Here is a 17,522-nt window from a genome sequence, read left to right as displayed (position 1 = left end):
ACCCCGACCATTAAGTGATGTTATGTCAATCATTTTGTAGTTCGTTGGTTGGGTTGGTGGAGTAGAGGAGTCATTTCTGGGTGAATTGACATAGAATGGAGAGACTTGGTAGGACAAGAGAAATTTCTATGTGTTTGGTAGAGCGGTATTGGTTTGCTCGATGATGCGTGTGGTATTTTCTATGTTGTTTGGTTGGTTTCAGGTGAACAGTTGGTTCGGATGATTGACTGATGGTGCAGGGGGGTGGAAGTAAAAGGGAATAAAAAAGACTCGCGGAAAATGCAAGTAACATGAGTAGCAGGGAGTGCTACTTCAAAACAGGGGGTGTGAACAAGCATAGACCGTAGAAAGGGTTATGCCAAACAGTCTCGTAATGTAAGAATATTCTGTAAGGGGCCATTGCCAGAGAATAATAGGTTGAGGTATAGCGTCCGAGGTGGTGTGGTTGGGGCCATTGCCAGAGAATAATAGGTTGAGGTATAGCGTCCGAGGTGGTGTGGTTGGGGCCATTGCCAGAGAATAATAGGTTGAGGTATAGCGTCCGAGGTGGTGTGGTTGGGGCCATTGCCAGAGAATAATAGGTTGAGGTATAGCGTCCGAGGTGGTGTGGTTGGGGCCATTGCCAGAGAATAATAGGTTGAGGTATAGCGTCCGAGGTGGTGTGGTTGGGGCCATTGCCAGAGAATAATAGGTTGAGGTATAGCGTCCGAGGTGGTGTGGTTGGGGCCATTGCCAGAGAATAATAGGTTGAGGTATAGCGTCCGAGGTGGTGTGGTTGGATTGTATAGAGTGTAGTAAGTCAGGTTCACTCTGCCTCCATTTGTTGCAGATTGGTAGGGGTGGATTGGTGGGGTTCCACGGGTATTATGTTCCATGTCTTCAATAGGTTGATGCCTGCCTCTAGGTTTTTGATTGTGTGTATTCTGCCCTGATGTCTGACGGTCAGTTTTGTGGGGAATCCCCATTGATAGCCTATTCTGTGATTTTGTAAGGCTTTGGTAATGTTCACCATCTTTTTGCAGTTAAGGAGAGTGGCCTTTGACAAATCCGTATATAATCTGATGTTTGTATGTGATGGCGGGAGCGGGAGGGGTTCTGGCTGCTGTCATTACTTTCTCTTTGATCTGGTAGAAGTGAATGTGAGCCAGGACATCTCTGGGGATGGATGCTGATAGGAATGCAGGTTTGGGTATTCTATGTGCTCGATCTATGGCAAGCTCCATATCTGAGAGAGATGGAATGAGGTGCTTTGTGAATTGTTGGATAGATGATAGTAGTGTATCGTTGGCGATATTTTCAGGGATACTTCTGAATTTTATATTGCTGCGTCTTGAGCGATCTTCTAAATCCACTAGTTTCAGGTTTATTTGCTCGATTTCAGAAGCGTGGTCAACATGTGCGTCAATTACATGGTTGTGTGCTGTACTTATACCTCCCATTCTCGTCTCAATATGGCGTAATCTGTGATCTTGTTGCTGGATCACATTTGAGATCTGGGATAGTGATCCCGTCATATCGTTATGTAGTGTTTGTCGCAGGGATAGACGCATGTTCTTCATACACATTTCTGTGATAGGCTGGGCTGAGGCAGGGAAAGATTCTATGATGTGCTGAGGTGATGGAGGAATGAGAGGCTGACAGGCAGATAGTGAGTTTGAATCTAGACGGGGTCTAAATTTGGCTGGGCTGCTTGTGGTGGGTGACAGGGGGGGAGATAACTCACCCGGGTCCCCAGGTTATAGTGGAGAACAGAGTCTGATGTCCGGCTGCTGGGATCTGCTGTCCCCCTCATGGCTGCTGTGTCCTGTGTCCATGCAGCCGGTGCCATCTTGGATCCCTGTTGTGACAGCAGGGAAGAATTGGGTTCATTTCCCTGGCTGTCCAGGGGTTTTTCGGTGGCGAGGCATGGCTACCGAGGGTTGTACACCCTTTATCTGCTGATTGGTGCAGGTTAGAACACTCGGTGTCGGGATGAGCCGCAGTGTAACTGGCGGGTGGATGGAGCTGAACTCAAAAGCGCGTCCATCCAGGAGCCGGCCACGCATGCACCCCCCAAGGGCTCTATTTATAGAACATTCATTGGACCAATGAGACAATCATTCCTCCAGCTGTGACAACATCCGGCCCTATATTAAGTAACACAGTGATTTCCTATGATCGCCGGCTCCATCTAGTGGCCACAATGAGGTGATATTTCTGAAATATCTCCATCAGTAAAACTAGCCCAATATGATATTATGGCCACTAGATGGAGCCAATGATCATAAGAAATAAAATAAGGCCAAAACTCCTCCCAGCTGGAGAATGCCGGTCACATCTGTTCAACATTGTTCTCCATAGACCTCCAAGTGTTTGTGAAATCTCCCACCACAAAATGTACTCAGCCAATCACAGGGCTGGACTCCATTTTTATTCTTCTCCTGCCATCAATGGCCAACCCGGTCCCACACTTCATCCATGTCTTTGGGGACCTATGATCTCCTTATGAACAGTTTCTTCCATGATGAAGATCAGCCATGGAGTATATCTGAGGTGTATATCAGGGGGTGCTTCTTCCCCACATGAGAGCTGGGATATCCAGCAACATTCATCTAGAAGACATTTCCCGCACTCAAGGCACTAATACACCTCCAGGGTTGTGTGGGACCCCTGATGTACAGGAAGACAGGACTCCAGTGAGGAACATTTCCCTCACTCAGGACAGGAAAGTGGCTTCTCCCGGGTGAGATCTCTGATGTGTGTAAAGACGGTACATCTCTGAAAAACTTTTCCCACACTCAGGACAGGAATATGGCTTCTTCCCCGTGTGAGATTTCTGATGTGTGGAAAGATGGGACTTCATTAAAAAACATTTCCCACACTCCGGACAAGAATACGGCTTCTCCCCCGTGTGAGATCTCTGATGTATGTGCAGATCGGACTTCTGTGAAAAACCTTTCCCACACTCAGGACAAGAATACGGCTTCTCCCCCGTGTGAGATCTTTTATGCATATTAAGACTAGATTTAGAACAAAAATCCTTCCCGCACTCAGGACAGGAATATGGCTTCTCACCTGTATGATATCGCTGATGTATATAAAGATTGGACTTCTGTGAAAAACATTTCCCGCACTCAAGACAGAAATACGGCTTTTCCCCCGTGTGAGATCTCTGATGGGTGTAAAGAATGAACTTCCTTGAAAAACATTTCCCACACTCAGGACAGGAATATGGTTTCTCACCTGTGTGAGTTATCTGATGTGAGTAAAGATAGGACTTCACTGAAAAACATTTCCCGCACTCAGGACAGGAATACGGCTTCTCCCCTGTGTGAGATCTTTTGTGCACATTAAGACTGGATTTATAACTGAAACATTTCCCGCACTCAGTACAGGAGAAGCTCTTCCCTGTTGGAAGGCCGGCCCGGTCCCGCACAGTCTGAGGTTCCTCAGGATACGAGGAATCTGATGGTTCATCTACACTAGGTGGTGCCGGATGGACATTGGAGGGAGCCGGATTTTCTCCTGGACTATACTGTGTGATGTCCTCATCTTCTACTTTCCAGCCTGGAGACAAAGTGAGACAATCCTCGGAGGTTTTCCTCATCTCCCGGCCATGGACTAAAATACAAAGACAAAGAGGATTACTAGACAGGAGCTGATTGGTTCCCCCAAACCAGGACTCCACCCACATCAGGCAGCTTGGGCTCTGAGGAGCTTACAATTCCACCCTCAAGGGAACTAGGAAATGGCTCCTCTGATCTCCTACCAGGTCATTTCTTTATTCATGGACCTTAGTCAGAGAGTGAGGAAACAACCAGAACTGTCTTTTATAGGAGGGACAGTGATGAGGGGATTATAGGACGAGGGTCCCCACCCCCTCTATCACTCATCGCCATCTTCCCAACACAAGAAGTACTGCACTTCCTTATTTACTCCATGATTTAGTCATGAAGAACAGCGGGGCTGAGCCCCACCAGAGGTCAGAGAGTGAGGATGGGGGGAGAACAACCAAGATGAAGACTGGACTGATCCTGAAGACCACCATCATTGGGGTATTGACTCCTCCCCCATTATCACTTTCTGTTTAAGGGTTCAAAGTTGGAGGATGTTATGACATTATTATCACCATGTAAAAGTCTGTGCTCCAATCACATCATCCGATATAAAATGTCCAGCTGGGAGGAAATGGGTGTAACATGAGAGAATCCATATTATGTGTATATATAGCAGTGGGGGGAGGGGGAAAGCAGAAGTCAGGACTATGGAATGTACAACATGGAGTATATAGTGCAGGGGTCAGGAATATGGAATGTACAATATAGAGTATATAGTGCAGGGGTCAGGAGTATGTAATGTACAACATGGAGTATATAGTGCAGGGGTCAGGAGTATGTATTATAAAAAATAGACTATATATTGCATCGGTCAGGAGTATGTAATTTACAACAGAGTATATAGTGCAGGGGTCAGGAGTATGTAATGTACAACAGAGTATATAGTGCAGGGGTCAGGACTATGTAATGTACAACATAGAGTATATAGTGCAGGGGTCAGGAGTATGTAATGTACAACATAGAGTATATAGTGCAGGGGTCAGAAGTATATAATGTACAACATAGAGTATATAGTGCAGGGGTCAGGAGTATGTAAGGTACAACATAGAGTATATAGTGCAGGGGTCAGGCGTATGTAATATACAACATAGAGTATATAGTGCAGAGGTCAGAAGTATATAATGTACAACATAGAGTATATAGTGCAGGGGTCAGGAGTATGTAATGTACAACATAGAGTATATAGTGCAGAGGTCAGAAGTATATAATGTACAACATAGAGTATATAGTGCAGGGGTCAGGAGTATGTAAGGTACAACATAGAGTATATAGTGCAGGGGTCAGGAGTATGGAATGTACACCATAGAGTATATAGTGCAGGGGTCAGGAGGATGTAATGTACAACATAGAGTATATAGTGCAGGGATCAGGAGTATGTAATGTACAATATATATTATACAGTATAAGGGTCAGGACTCATAATATTGGTATTCAGTAATCAGTGGAAGATTAAATGTTTACTGTAGACAAGTTGCAGAGATCCCACACCGCTGCCTCCCATCTCCTGAGACTGCACTCAGTGACTTGGGTCTGAGACACTACAGACATATCCCTCCACCCGGCACAGCCAGCAGACCACAGAGAAAATACCCTGGAAGAAATGTTCTGTCAGAGATCCTACTAGACCCGGGCATGGGGAAGGAGACCCAAAGCACACACCCCAGGTGCCTAGGTCTAGTAATGTCTATGGTGAAAATGAACATTTTTCTGCCAGCTGAGCCCCAGAACCTCCATAAATCCAGTCTAGATACATAAATTGTGTCTGCAGCACAGAGAAGGAAGATTATCCGAGAGAAATCCAGGAATACAGGACGGGGAACACAGCTCAGGAAAGTGACCAGGGGATTACAGGCTGATATCACCCAGTCCCCGCCCTACTCTGGACCAATCAGTGAGCAGTATGGGTGGAGGAATGGATTTAGTGTTCATGACCCACCTGTGCTGATCTCTGTAGGAGTGTCCTCCTCTATAAATGTCCCCGTTATTCCATCCTCCTCCATAGACTGCTGATCATCCCTCACATACGCCTCTTCTTCTTCTGCTTTCACCTCAAATTCTATATCGATTGGATCTCCACTCTAAACCAAGGAAATGAGAGAAAATATCATCTGTAAAATATAAGGTCACATAAAATATTTACACATCGTCTCTACAAGTCCATGTTCTAGATGCTCCATCCCACCAACCTTGTAATAGTGAGGAATGGTGTGACCTTCCTGTGTGGAATCCCGGGAATACAGAGGACGGGGACATCTCTCTGGTGGGTTCCTGGTGTTAGGTGGCTCCATCATCTCCTTGTGTCCTTCTGAAAACTCCTCCATCACTCCATACTCCTCATCCTCCTCTTTATACTCTTCTTTAACATCAATATTATCATCCCCGAGGATTCCACTCTGACGATATAATAAAACATTCATTGTAACAAACATGCTGTGTATAAATCACAACTACCAATAATTGTCATCATCTACCTGATGATGGTGAGGGATGGTGTGACCTTCCTGTGTGGAATCCCGGGAATACAGAGGACGGGGACATCTCTCTGGTGGGTTCCTGTAGCTGGATGACTCCACCATGGTGTCCTGGTACAGATCTTTGTGTTCTTTTAGAAGCTCTGACTCCTCCATTCCCCCATCCTCATCCTCCTCCTCTTTTATCTCTTCTTTAACCTCAACTTTAGGATCTCTCAGGTTTCCACTCTGAATATATAATAAAAATGACATCAATGGTAACAATGCAGATAATGTACAGATCCTAATGATACTATCAGTGATTGTTCCTCATCTACCTGATGATGGTGAGGGATGGTGTGACCTTCCTGTGTGGAATCCCGGGAATACAGAGGACGGGGACATCTCTCTGGTGGGTTCCCATGACTGGATCCATCTGTAGGAAACACACACACTGACTGAATCCATTGTTTCTATGTGTTTATCAGATGATGGGGGATCTAGGTGGATCCTCCGTACTGCTCTCTCCTTTACAATAAAGTCTCCTCTTACCCGGTGATGTGAGGGGCGGCTGATTGTCCATCATGACGTCCTTGTAGAGATCCTTGTGTCCTTCTAAATACTCCCACTCCTCCATGGAGAAATAGACAGTGACACCCTGACACCTTATAGGAACCTGACACACACAATGATACAGTCACCATCCAGACACATCCCTTGTCTGTTACTGGAGAATGTCCCAGAATTCCCGGCACCGCTCACCTCTCCTGTCAGCAGCTCAGTGATCTCTCTGGTGACTTCTAGAATCTTCTTCTTCTTTCTCTCTTCTATCAGGGAGGGAGGTGGAGGCAATGTGATGTCATATGATCTCCAGACTTCACAGGAGGAAAACTACATCTGAACACAAATAGTCACATCAAATGATATTCCCAGAATCCTCCTCACCTCTCCATTCAGGTCTCCATTTTATTGAAGCCCCACTTCAGACTGAGATATATAGTGCATCCAAGAGACCAAGCCGGGGTCACTACACAGAAAATCAATCCAAGGAAACAACAGGCAGGACGAGGAATAGCAAGAAGGAGCTGAGAGACAAATGAGAATATTGCTCAGCCAATGGGAGATGATCTCAGCATGACTTCCATCATGAAGGAGATGAGGGGGAGGGGAGGAAGTCTCTGAAGGTGACCATAGATCCATGGAAATTCAGCTGGTTCAGCAGGGATCGCTCACATTTCCATCCATGTGTGGCCACTGCCGGATAAAAGCCACTCCCCCAGCGGCTGCAGTCAATAGCTTCAGTGCTGATCCGTGTATTCTGAGAGAGGAGGAGTCCCCCCATTGTCAGAATACAAGAGTGCAGCGGGGAGGATTCCCCCATCCACCTCCAATGTGTGGATGGGGGAATCCATTCAGCTTTTTATGGTCATCCTGCTGGCTGAACGATAAAACTGAACCATGTAGGCCAGCTTTGGGAGCAAATATATTATCATCAACTCCTCCCCCTGAAGGGGTTCATCTACGTATTACCTCCTCTGCCGCCAGATCCAATAATGTCTCCTTTCTACTTCCTCATTCATGTAACTTCCTGTCTGTACCTCACATCACTTCCTGCCTTTACCTGACATCACTTCCTGTCTATACCTGACATCACTTCCTGTCTTCCATAGAGGCTTGATTATGCAGTAACATTGATTGCAGATTTAGTCCTGTAGAACATCTGGATTATGGATACAAAGCCCCCCAGCCCAGAGTAAAGGGTGGAGAGTGATCGAAGTAGATGCAAAGTGGAAGCAGAGGAGGTAATCTGTATATGAATCCCTTCAGGGGGATGAGTTGATCTTTGCCCTAACACAACGGATGCCGTCCTCCACTCACTCTGATGGGAATACATTAGACCTTGTTTTCTCCCATCTTTGCACTCCCTACAACCTCACAAACACCCCCTTTCCTCTCTCTGATCACAATCTCATCACCTTCACAGTCTCCTCGTCTTCAAACACCTATCCCTCCAAGCAGCAAACAATTACCCGCAGAAACCTTCACAACTTGAACCCGGCTCCTTTCCACTCTGCAACTGACCAACTCTATGACAGAATCTCTCCCCTGTCCTGCCCTGACCTGGCCACTGCTGTCTACAACAGTTCACTATCATCCACACTGGACTCACTTGTTACTCTAACCACACGAAGCATCAGGCCCCGACAATTACAACCGTGGCAGACTGACCACACGGGACATCTTAAGTGACATAGTCGTGCGCTGGAGCGATTGTGGTGTAAAACCAAATCTCAACAAGCATTCACAGATATAAATCTGCTTTCTTCACATACAATTCCTCCTTTCATGCTGCCAAACAAGACGACTTTGTCACTCTCATCAATACCTTGTCATACAGTCCTCATCGTCTCTTCTCTACTTTTAACTCTCTACTTTCTCCACCTCCACCCAGTACCTCACTCACTGCTTATGAGATTGCAAATCATTTCAAAAACAAGATTGACGCAATTCATAGGGGCATCACCACTGCACAGACATCCATCCCACTTAGCATACCTTATACTAAACCTCCCTCCACACTTTCCTCTTCTGACCTCGCTATTACTGAAGAGGTCACTAAGGTTTTCTCAGAAGCCCGTCTCACCACCTGCCCCCTGGATCCTGTCCCCTCACAACTACTACGGTCACCCTCTTCTTCCATCCTATGCTCCCTCACTCACATCTTCAATCTTTCCCTCTCTACTGGTGCCTTCCCCTCCCCTCTAAAGCATGCACACATCACTCCCATACTTAACAAGCCCTCCCTGGACCCCACCAACCTGAACAACTTAAGACCCATCTCCCTGCTGCCATTTACCTCTAAACTCCTAGAACGCTTAGTCTACAATTGCCTGAGCTCCCACCTCACCGACAACAACCTTCTTCACCCTTTACAGTCTGGCTTTCACTCACTACACTCCACTGAAACTGTCCTACTAAACCTCACTAATGATCTACTAACTGCTAATACCAATGGCCACTACTCCGTACTAATCCCAACCAATGGCCACTGCTCAGTACTCATCCCAACCAATGGCCACTACTCCGTACACATCCCAACCAATGGCCACTACTCCATACTAATCCCAACCAATGGCCACTACTCCGCACTCATCCCAACCAATGGCCACTACTCCGTACACATCCCAACCAATGGCCACGACTCCATACTCATCCCAACCAATGGCCACTACTCTGTACTCATCCAAACCAATGGCCACTACTCCATACTCATCCCAATCAATGGTCACTACTCCATACTAATCCCAACCAATGACCACTACTCCATACTCTTACTACTTGACCTCTCCATGGCCTTTGATACTGTTGACCATCCTCTCCTCCTCAAAAAACTCCTCTTTTGGCCTCCAAGACTCTGCTTTCTCCTTGTTCTCCTCCTACCTATTGCAGCTCTCCTTCAGCATTACCTATAACTCCTCATATATATATATATATATATATATATCCTCCTTTCTACTCCCTCTCTCTGTAGAGGTCCCTCAAGGTTCTGTCCTTAGACCCCTTCTCTTCTCCATCTACACCTCCTCCCTTGGTCACTTGATAAACTCCATGACTTTAAGTACCATCTCTATGCTGATGACACACAAATTTATCTTTCTACCCCTCACCTCACCCCTTCAGTCTCCTCCTCACCTCACCCCTTCAGTCTCCTCCTCACCTCACCCCTTCAGTCTCCTCCTCACCTCACCCCTTCAGTCTCCTCACCTCACCCCTTCAGTCTCCTCTCGCATTACTAATCTAAGTGACATATCGGCATGAAAATTATAATACAATTGGTGCTGCGCTCCCACACTTGTACTTATATAAATAATTACATCAAAATGAGGTTTCAGTGACACCCCTAGTGAATCCTCCTGAGTGTAATTATCACAAACCCAATTCTTCATATTATTATACAATCTTATACAGTGATGTTTGATAAACCATATGAAATAAAATATAAATGTGCAAAACACATAAAAACTCAATACATAAACCCACTTGTGTCCCTAAACAGGGTGAAATCACAAACCGGTACTAAACCACACGTGATAAAACACTTGGCATAAATGAATGCCCAATAGTTTATTCAGGGTAGCGCAGATGGTTCACCATTGTTTTTCATCAGACATTTCGGCATGGATGTCACTCCACTTCCTCAAACTCAATCTTTCCAAAACTGAGCTCTTAGTATTCCCTCCAGCCGTGCCCCGCCCCTGACTTCTCCATCAAGATCAATAATACACCCATCAGTCCCACCCCTCATGCCAGGGTACTAGGTGTAATCCTAGACTCCCATCTGTCCTTTCAGCCCCAAATCCAATCACTGTCCAAATCTTGTAGACTTCACCTCCGCAACATCTCCAAGATGCGCCGTTCCTAACCTCGGAAACCACTAAGCAACTTATTCACTCCCTTGTTATATCTCACCTTGACTATTGTAACTCCCTCCTCATTGGCCGACCTCATTGCAGGCTATCCCCTCTTCAGTCTATCATGAATACTGCTGCCAGACTCATCCACCTCACCAACCGTTCTGTATCTGCCACCCCTCTCTGCCAATCCCTCCACTGGCCTCCATTCAGTGTCCTCCACCCCTCTCTGCCAATCCCTCCACTGGCCTCCATTCAATGTCCTCCACCCCTCTCTGCCAATCCCTCCACTGGCCTCCATTCAATGTCCTCCACCCCTCTCTGCCAATCCCTCCACTGGTCTCCATTCAATGTCCTCCACCCCTCTCTGCCAATCCCTCCACTGGCCTCCACTCAGTGTCCTCCACCCCTCTCTGCCAATCCCTTTACTGGCCTCCATTCAGTGCCCTCCACCCCTCTCTGCCAATCCCTCCACCCGCTTCCCATTGGCCAACAAATAAAATTCAAAACATTAACAATAACATATAAAGCCAATTATAACTCTGCCCCAAATTACATCCCCAATCTTGTCCCTAAATATCACCCAAACTGTCCACTCGACCTCCTGTTGTCTAGGTCCCTTGTCTCTTCCTCCCATGCTTGTCTCCAGGACTTCTCCAGAGCCTTCCCAATCCTCTGGAACTCTCTACCCCAATCTATCTGACTATCACTTATTATGTTCCCTTTTAGGCGATCCCTGAAAACCTATCTCTTCAAGGAAGCCTATCCTGCCTTCAGCCAATAACAGAATCTTCTATTCCTCCTACCACTCCATCCCCCACAGTTATTACCTTTTGTACCACCAGCCCCTCCCTCCTAGATTGTAAGCTCCCAGGATCAGGGCCCTCCTAACCCTCTTGTATCGAAATGTATTGTTGCTGTATAGTCTCCCGTTATATTGTAAAGTGCTGAGCAAACTGTTGGTGCCATAAATCCTGTATAATAATAATATAAAATAAATTATATATCTTGCTCCCAAAACTGGCCTACATGGTTCAGTTTTATCATTCAGTCAGCGGGATGACCATAAAAACTGAAGTGATTCCCCCATCCACACATTGGAGGTGGATGGGGGAATCCTCCCCGCTGCACTCTTGTATTCTGACAATGGGGGGACTCCTCCACTCTCAGAATACACAGATCAGCACTGAAGCTATTGGCTGCAGCCGCTGGGGGAGTGGCTTTTATCCGGCAGTGGCCACACATGGATGGAAATGTGAGTGATCCCTGCTGAACCAGCTGAATTTCCATGGATCTATGGTCACCTTCAGTGACTTCCTCCCCTCCCCCTCATCTCCTTCATGATGGATGTCATGCTGAGATCATCTCCCATTGGCTGAGCAATATTCTCATTTGTCTCTCAGCTCCTTCTTGCTATTCCTCGTCCTGCCTGTTGTTTCCTTGGATTGATTTTCTGTGTAGTGACCCCGGCTTGGTCTCTTGGATGCGCTATATATCTCAGTCTGAAGTGGGGCTTTAATAAAATGGAGACCTGAATGGAGAGGTGAGGAGGATTCTGGGAATATCATTTGATGTGACTATTTGTATTCAGATGTAGAGTTTTCCTCCTGTGAAGTCTGGAGATCATATGACATCACATTGCCTCCACCTCCCTCCCTGATAGAAGAGAGAAAGAAGAAGAAGATTCTAGAAGTCACCAGAGAGATCACTGAGCTGCTGACAGGAGAGGTGAGCGGTGCCGGGAATTCTGGGACATTCTCCAGTAACAGACAAGGGATGTGTCTGGATGGTGACTGTATCATTGTGTGTGTCAGGTTCCTATAAGGTGTCAGGGTGTCACTGTCTATTTCTCCATGGAGGAGTGGGAGTATTTAGAAGGACACAAGGATCTCTACAAGGACGTCATGATGGACAATCAGCCGCCCCTCACATCACCGGGTAAGAGGAGACTTTATTGTAAAGGAGAGAGCAGTACGGAGGATCCACCTAGATCCCCCATCATCTGATAAACACATAGAAACAATGGATTCAGTCAGTGTGTGTGTTTCCTACAGATGGATCCAGTCATGGGAACCCACCAGAGAGATGTCCCCGTCCTCTGTATTCCCGGGATTCCACACAGGAAGGTCACACCATCCCTCACCATCATCAGGTAGATGATGACAATTATTGGTAGTTGTGATTTATACACAGCATGTTTGTTACAATGAATGTTTTATTATATCTTTCAGAGTGGAATCCTCGGGGATGATAATATTGATGTTAAAGAAGAGTATAAAGAGGAGGATGAGGAGTATGGAGTGATGGAGGAGTTTTCAGAAGGACACAAGGATATGATGGAGCCACCTAATACCAGGAACCCCCCAGAGAGATGTCCCCGTCCTCTGTATTCCCGGGATTCCACACAGGAAGGTCACACCATCCCTCATTATTACAAGGTTGGTGGGACGGAGAATCTAGAACATGGACTTGTAGAGACGATGTGTAAATATTTTATGTGACCTTACATTTTACAGATGATATTTTCTCTCATTTCCTTGATTTAGAGTGGAGATCCAATCGATATAGAATTTGAGGTGAAAGCAGAAGAAGAAGAGGCGTATGTGAGGGATGATCAGCAGTCTATGGAGGAGGATGGAATAACGGGGACATTTATAGAGGAGGACACTCCTACAGAGATCAGCACAGGTGGGTCATGAACACTAAATCCATTCCTCCACCCATACTGCTCACTGATTGGTCCAGAGTAGGGCGGGGACTGGGTGATATCAGCCTGTAATCCCCTGGTCACTTTCCTGAGCTGTGTTCCCCGTCCTGTATTCCTGGATTTATCTCGGATAATCTTCCTTCTCTGTGCTGCAGACAAAAGAATCCAGGACTTTCCTACAGCAATCCCCCCTTATCCCCCCCTTATGTATTATACATGGAGATCATATCCCCCCTTATGTATTATACATGGAGATCATATCCCCCTTATGTATTATACATGGAGATCATATCCCCCCTTATGTATTATACATGGAGATCATATCCCCCCCTTATGTATTATACATGGAGATCATATCCCCCTTATGTATTATACATGGAGATCATATCCCCCCCTTATGTATTATACATGGAGATCATATCCCCCTTATGTATTATACATGGAGATCATATCCCCCCTTATGTATTATACATGGAGATCATATCCCCTCTTATGTATTATACATGGAGATCATATCCCCCCTTATTTATTATACATGGAGATCATATCCCCCCCTTATGTATTATACATGGAGATCATATCCCCCCTTATGTATTATACATGGAGATCATATCCCCCTTATGTATTATACATGGAGATCATATCCCCCCCTTATGTATTATACATGGAGATCATATCCCCCCTTATGTATTATACATGGAGATCATATCCCCCCCCTTATGTATTATACATGGAGATCATATCCCCCCCTTATGTATTATACATGGTGATCATATCCCCCTTATGTATTATACATGGAGATCATATCCCCCCTTATGTATTATACATGGAGATCATATCCCTCCTTATGTATTATACATGGAGATCATATCCCCCTTATGTATTCTACATGGAGATCATATCCCCCCTTATGTATTATACATGGAGATCATATCCCCCCTTATGTATTATACATGGAGATCATATCCCCCCTTATGTATTATACATGGAGATCATATCCCCCCTTATGTATTATACATGGAGATCATATCCCCCCTTATGTATTATACATGGTGATCATATCCCCCCTTATGTATTATACATGGAGATCATATCCCCCCTTATGTATTATACATGGAGATCATATCCCCCCTTATGTATTATACATGGAGATCATATCCCCCCCCTTATGTATTATACATGGAGATCATATCCCCCCCTTATGTATTATACATGGTGATCATATCCCCCTTATGTATTATACATGGAGATCATATCCCCCCTTATGTATTATACATGGAGATCATATCCCCCCTTATGTATTATACATGGAGATCATATCCCCCTTATGTATTATACATGGAGATCATATCCCCCCCTTATGTATTATACATGGAGATCATATCCCCCCTTATGTATTATACATGGAGATCATATCCCCCCTTATGTATTATACATGGAGATCATATCCCCCCCTTATGTATTATACATGGAGATCATATCCCCCCTTATGTATTATACATGGAGATCATATCCCCCTTATGTATTATACATGGAGATCATATCCCCCCTTATGTATTATACATGGAGATCATATCCCCCCTTATGTATTATACATGGAGATCATATCCCCCCTTATGTATTATACATGGAGATCATATCCCCCTTATGTATTATACATGGAGATCATATCCCCCCCTTATGTATAATACATGGAGATCATATCCCCGTTATGTATTATACATGGAGATCATATCCCCCCTTATGTATTATACATGGAGATCATATCCCCCCTTATGTATTATACATGGTGATCATATCCCCCCTTATGTATTATACATGGAGATCATATCCCCCCCCCCCTTATGTATTATACATGGAGATCATATCCCCCCTTATGTATTATACATGGAGATCATATCCCCCCTTATGTATTATACATGGAGATCATATCCCCCCCTTATGTATTATACATGGAGATCATATCCCCCCTTATGTATTATACATGGAGATCATATCCCCCTTATGTATTATACATGGAGATCATATCCCCCTTATGTATTATACATGGAGATCATATCCCCCCTTATGTATTATACATGGAGATCATATCCCTCCCTTATGTATTATACATGGAGATCATATCCCCCCTTATGTATTATACATGGAGATCATATCCCCCCTTATGTATTATACATGGAGATCATATCCCCCCCTTATGTATAATACATGGAGATCATATCCCCGTTATGTATTATACATGGAGATCATATCCCCCCTTATGTATTATACATGGAGATCATATCCCCCCTTATGTATTATACATGGTGATCATATCCCCCCTTATGTATTATACATGGAGATCATATCCCCCCCTTATGTATAATACATGGAGATCATATCCCCGTTATGTATTATACATGGAGAACATATCCCCCCTTATGTATTATACATGGAGATCATATCCCCCCTTATGTATTATACATGGAGATCATATCCCCCCCTTATGTATAATACATGGAGATCATATCCCCCCCTTATGTATAATACATGGAGATCATATCCCCGTTATGTATTATACATGGAGATCATATCCCCCCTTATGTATTATACATGGAGATCATATCCCCCCTTATGTATTATACATGGTGATCATATCCCCCCCCCCCTTATGTATTATACATGGAGATCATATCCCCCCTTATGTACAGTATTATACATGGAGATCATATCCCTCCCTTATGTATTATACATGGAGATCATATCCCCCCTTATGTATTATACATGGAGATCATATCCCCCTTATGTATTATACATGGAGATCATATCCCCCCTTATGTATTATACATGGAGATCATATCCCCCTTATGTATTATACATGGTGATCATATCCCCCCTTATGTATTATACATGGAGATCATATCCCCCCTTATGTATTATACATGAAGATCATATCCCCCCTTATGTATTATACATGGAGATCATTTCCCCCCTTATGTATTATACATGGAGATCATATCCCCCCTTATGTATTATACATGGAGATCATATCCCCCCCTTATGTATTATACATGGAGATCATATCCCCCCTTATGTATTATACATGGAGATCATATCCCCCTTATGTATTATACATGGAGATCATATCCCCCCTTATGTATTATACATGGAGATCATATCCCCCCTTATGTATTATACATGGAGATCATATCCCCCCTTATGTATTATACATGGAGATCATATCCCCCCTTATGTATTATACATGGAGATCATATCCCCCTTATGTATTATACATGGAGATCATATCCCCCCCTTATGTATTATACATGGAGATCATATCCCCCCTTATGTATTATACATGGAGATCATATCCCCCTTATGTATTATACATGGAGATCATATCCCCCCTTATGTATTATACATGGAGATCATATCCCCCCTTATGTATTATACATGGAGATCATATCCCCCTTATGTATTATACATGGAGATCATATCCCCCCTTATGTATTATACATGGAGATCATATCCCCCCCTTATGTATTATACATGGAGATCATATCCCCCCTTATGTATTATACATGGAGATCATATCCCCCCTTATGTATTATACATGGAGATCATATCCCCCCCTTATGTATTATACATGGAGATCATATCCCCCCTTATGTATTATACATGGAGATCATATCCCCCCTTATGTATTATACATGGAGATCATATCCCCCCTTATGTATTATACATGGAGATCATATCCCCCCTTATGTATTATACATGGAGATCATATCCCCCCTTATGTATTATACATGGAGATCATATCCCCCCTTATGTATTATACATGGAGATCATATCCCCCTTATGTATTATACATGGAGATCATATCCCCCCCTTATGTATTATACATGGAGATCATATCCCCCCCTTATGTATTATACATGGAGATCATATCCCCCCCTTATGTATTATACATGGAGATCATATCCCCCCTTATGTATTATACATGGAGATCATATCCCCCCTTATGTATTATACATGGAGATCATATCCCCCTTATGTATTATACATGGAGATCATATCCCCCCCTTATGTATTATACATGGTGATCATATCCCCCCTTATGTATTATACATGGTGATCATATCCCCCCTTATGTATTATACATGGAGATCATATCCCCTCTTATGTATTATACATGGAGATCATATCCCCCCTTATGTATTATACATGGAGATCATATCCCCCCTTATGTATTATACATGGAGATCATATCCCCCCTTATGTATTATACATGGAGATCATATCCCCCTTATGTATTATACATGGAGATCATATCCCCCTTATGTATTATACATGGAGATCATATCCCCCTTATGTATTA

The 17,522-nt window shown here is 44.2% G+C and overlaps 2 protein-coding genes across 2 annotated transcripts in view; one reads left to right on the top strand and one right to left on the bottom strand.

Moving 5' to 3' along the window:
• Positions 1 to 586: 586 nt before the first annotated feature.
• On the bottom strand, positions 587 to 5,665 carry LOC149450643 (uncharacterized). Its single transcript, XM_089691693.1, has 2 exons — positions 5,533 to 5,665; positions 587 to 3,600 (listed from the first exon to the last, which is right to left on the bottom strand). The coding sequence occupies exons 1-2, from the start codon at positions 5,594 to 5,596 to the stop codon at positions 2,696 to 2,698; spliced, it is 969 nt and encodes a 322-aa protein (XP_089547819.1). The 5' UTR covers positions 5,597 to 5,665; the 3' UTR covers positions 587 to 2,695.
• Positions 5,666 to 12,039: 6,374 nt separating this feature from the next.
• Positions 12,040 to 17,522, top strand: part of LOC149450642 (uncharacterized) — a 79,895-nt gene continuing 74,412 nt past the window's right edge. Inside the window, exons 1-5 of the mRNA XM_089691684.1 lie at positions 12,040 to 12,186; positions 12,273 to 12,396; positions 12,513 to 12,610; positions 12,690 to 12,896; positions 13,005 to 13,146. Of these exons, the coding sequence (XP_089547810.1) occupies positions 12,312 to 12,396; positions 12,513 to 12,610; positions 12,690 to 12,896; positions 13,005 to 13,146 (532 nt within the window). The 5' untranslated portion in view covers positions 12,040 to 12,186; positions 12,273 to 12,311. The remainder of the gene's footprint in view (positions 12,187 to 12,272; positions 12,397 to 12,512; positions 12,611 to 12,689; positions 12,897 to 13,004; positions 13,147 to 17,522) is intronic.

The sequence above is a fragment of the Staurois parvus genome, unplaced genomic scaffold (assembly GCF_062004578.1).
Source record: "Staurois parvus isolate SC_StPar_1 unplaced genomic scaffold, SC_StPar_1.0 ptg000569l, whole genome shotgun sequence".
NCBI lineage: Eukaryota > Metazoa > Chordata > Amphibia > Anura > Ranidae > Staurois > Staurois parvus.
This window is presented reverse-complemented; position numbering and strand designations above follow the sequence as displayed.

Coding starts and splice junctions, on each gene's coding strand:
- LOC149450643 (XM_089691693.1), bottom strand. CDS start 5,596: ATGGAGGAGGATGGAATAACGGGGACATTTATAGAGGAGGACACTCCT. Junction 3,601..5,532: donor TCCTACAGAGATCAGCACAG/GTGGGTCATGAA, acceptor TTTGTATTTTAG/TCCATGGCCGGGAGATGAGG.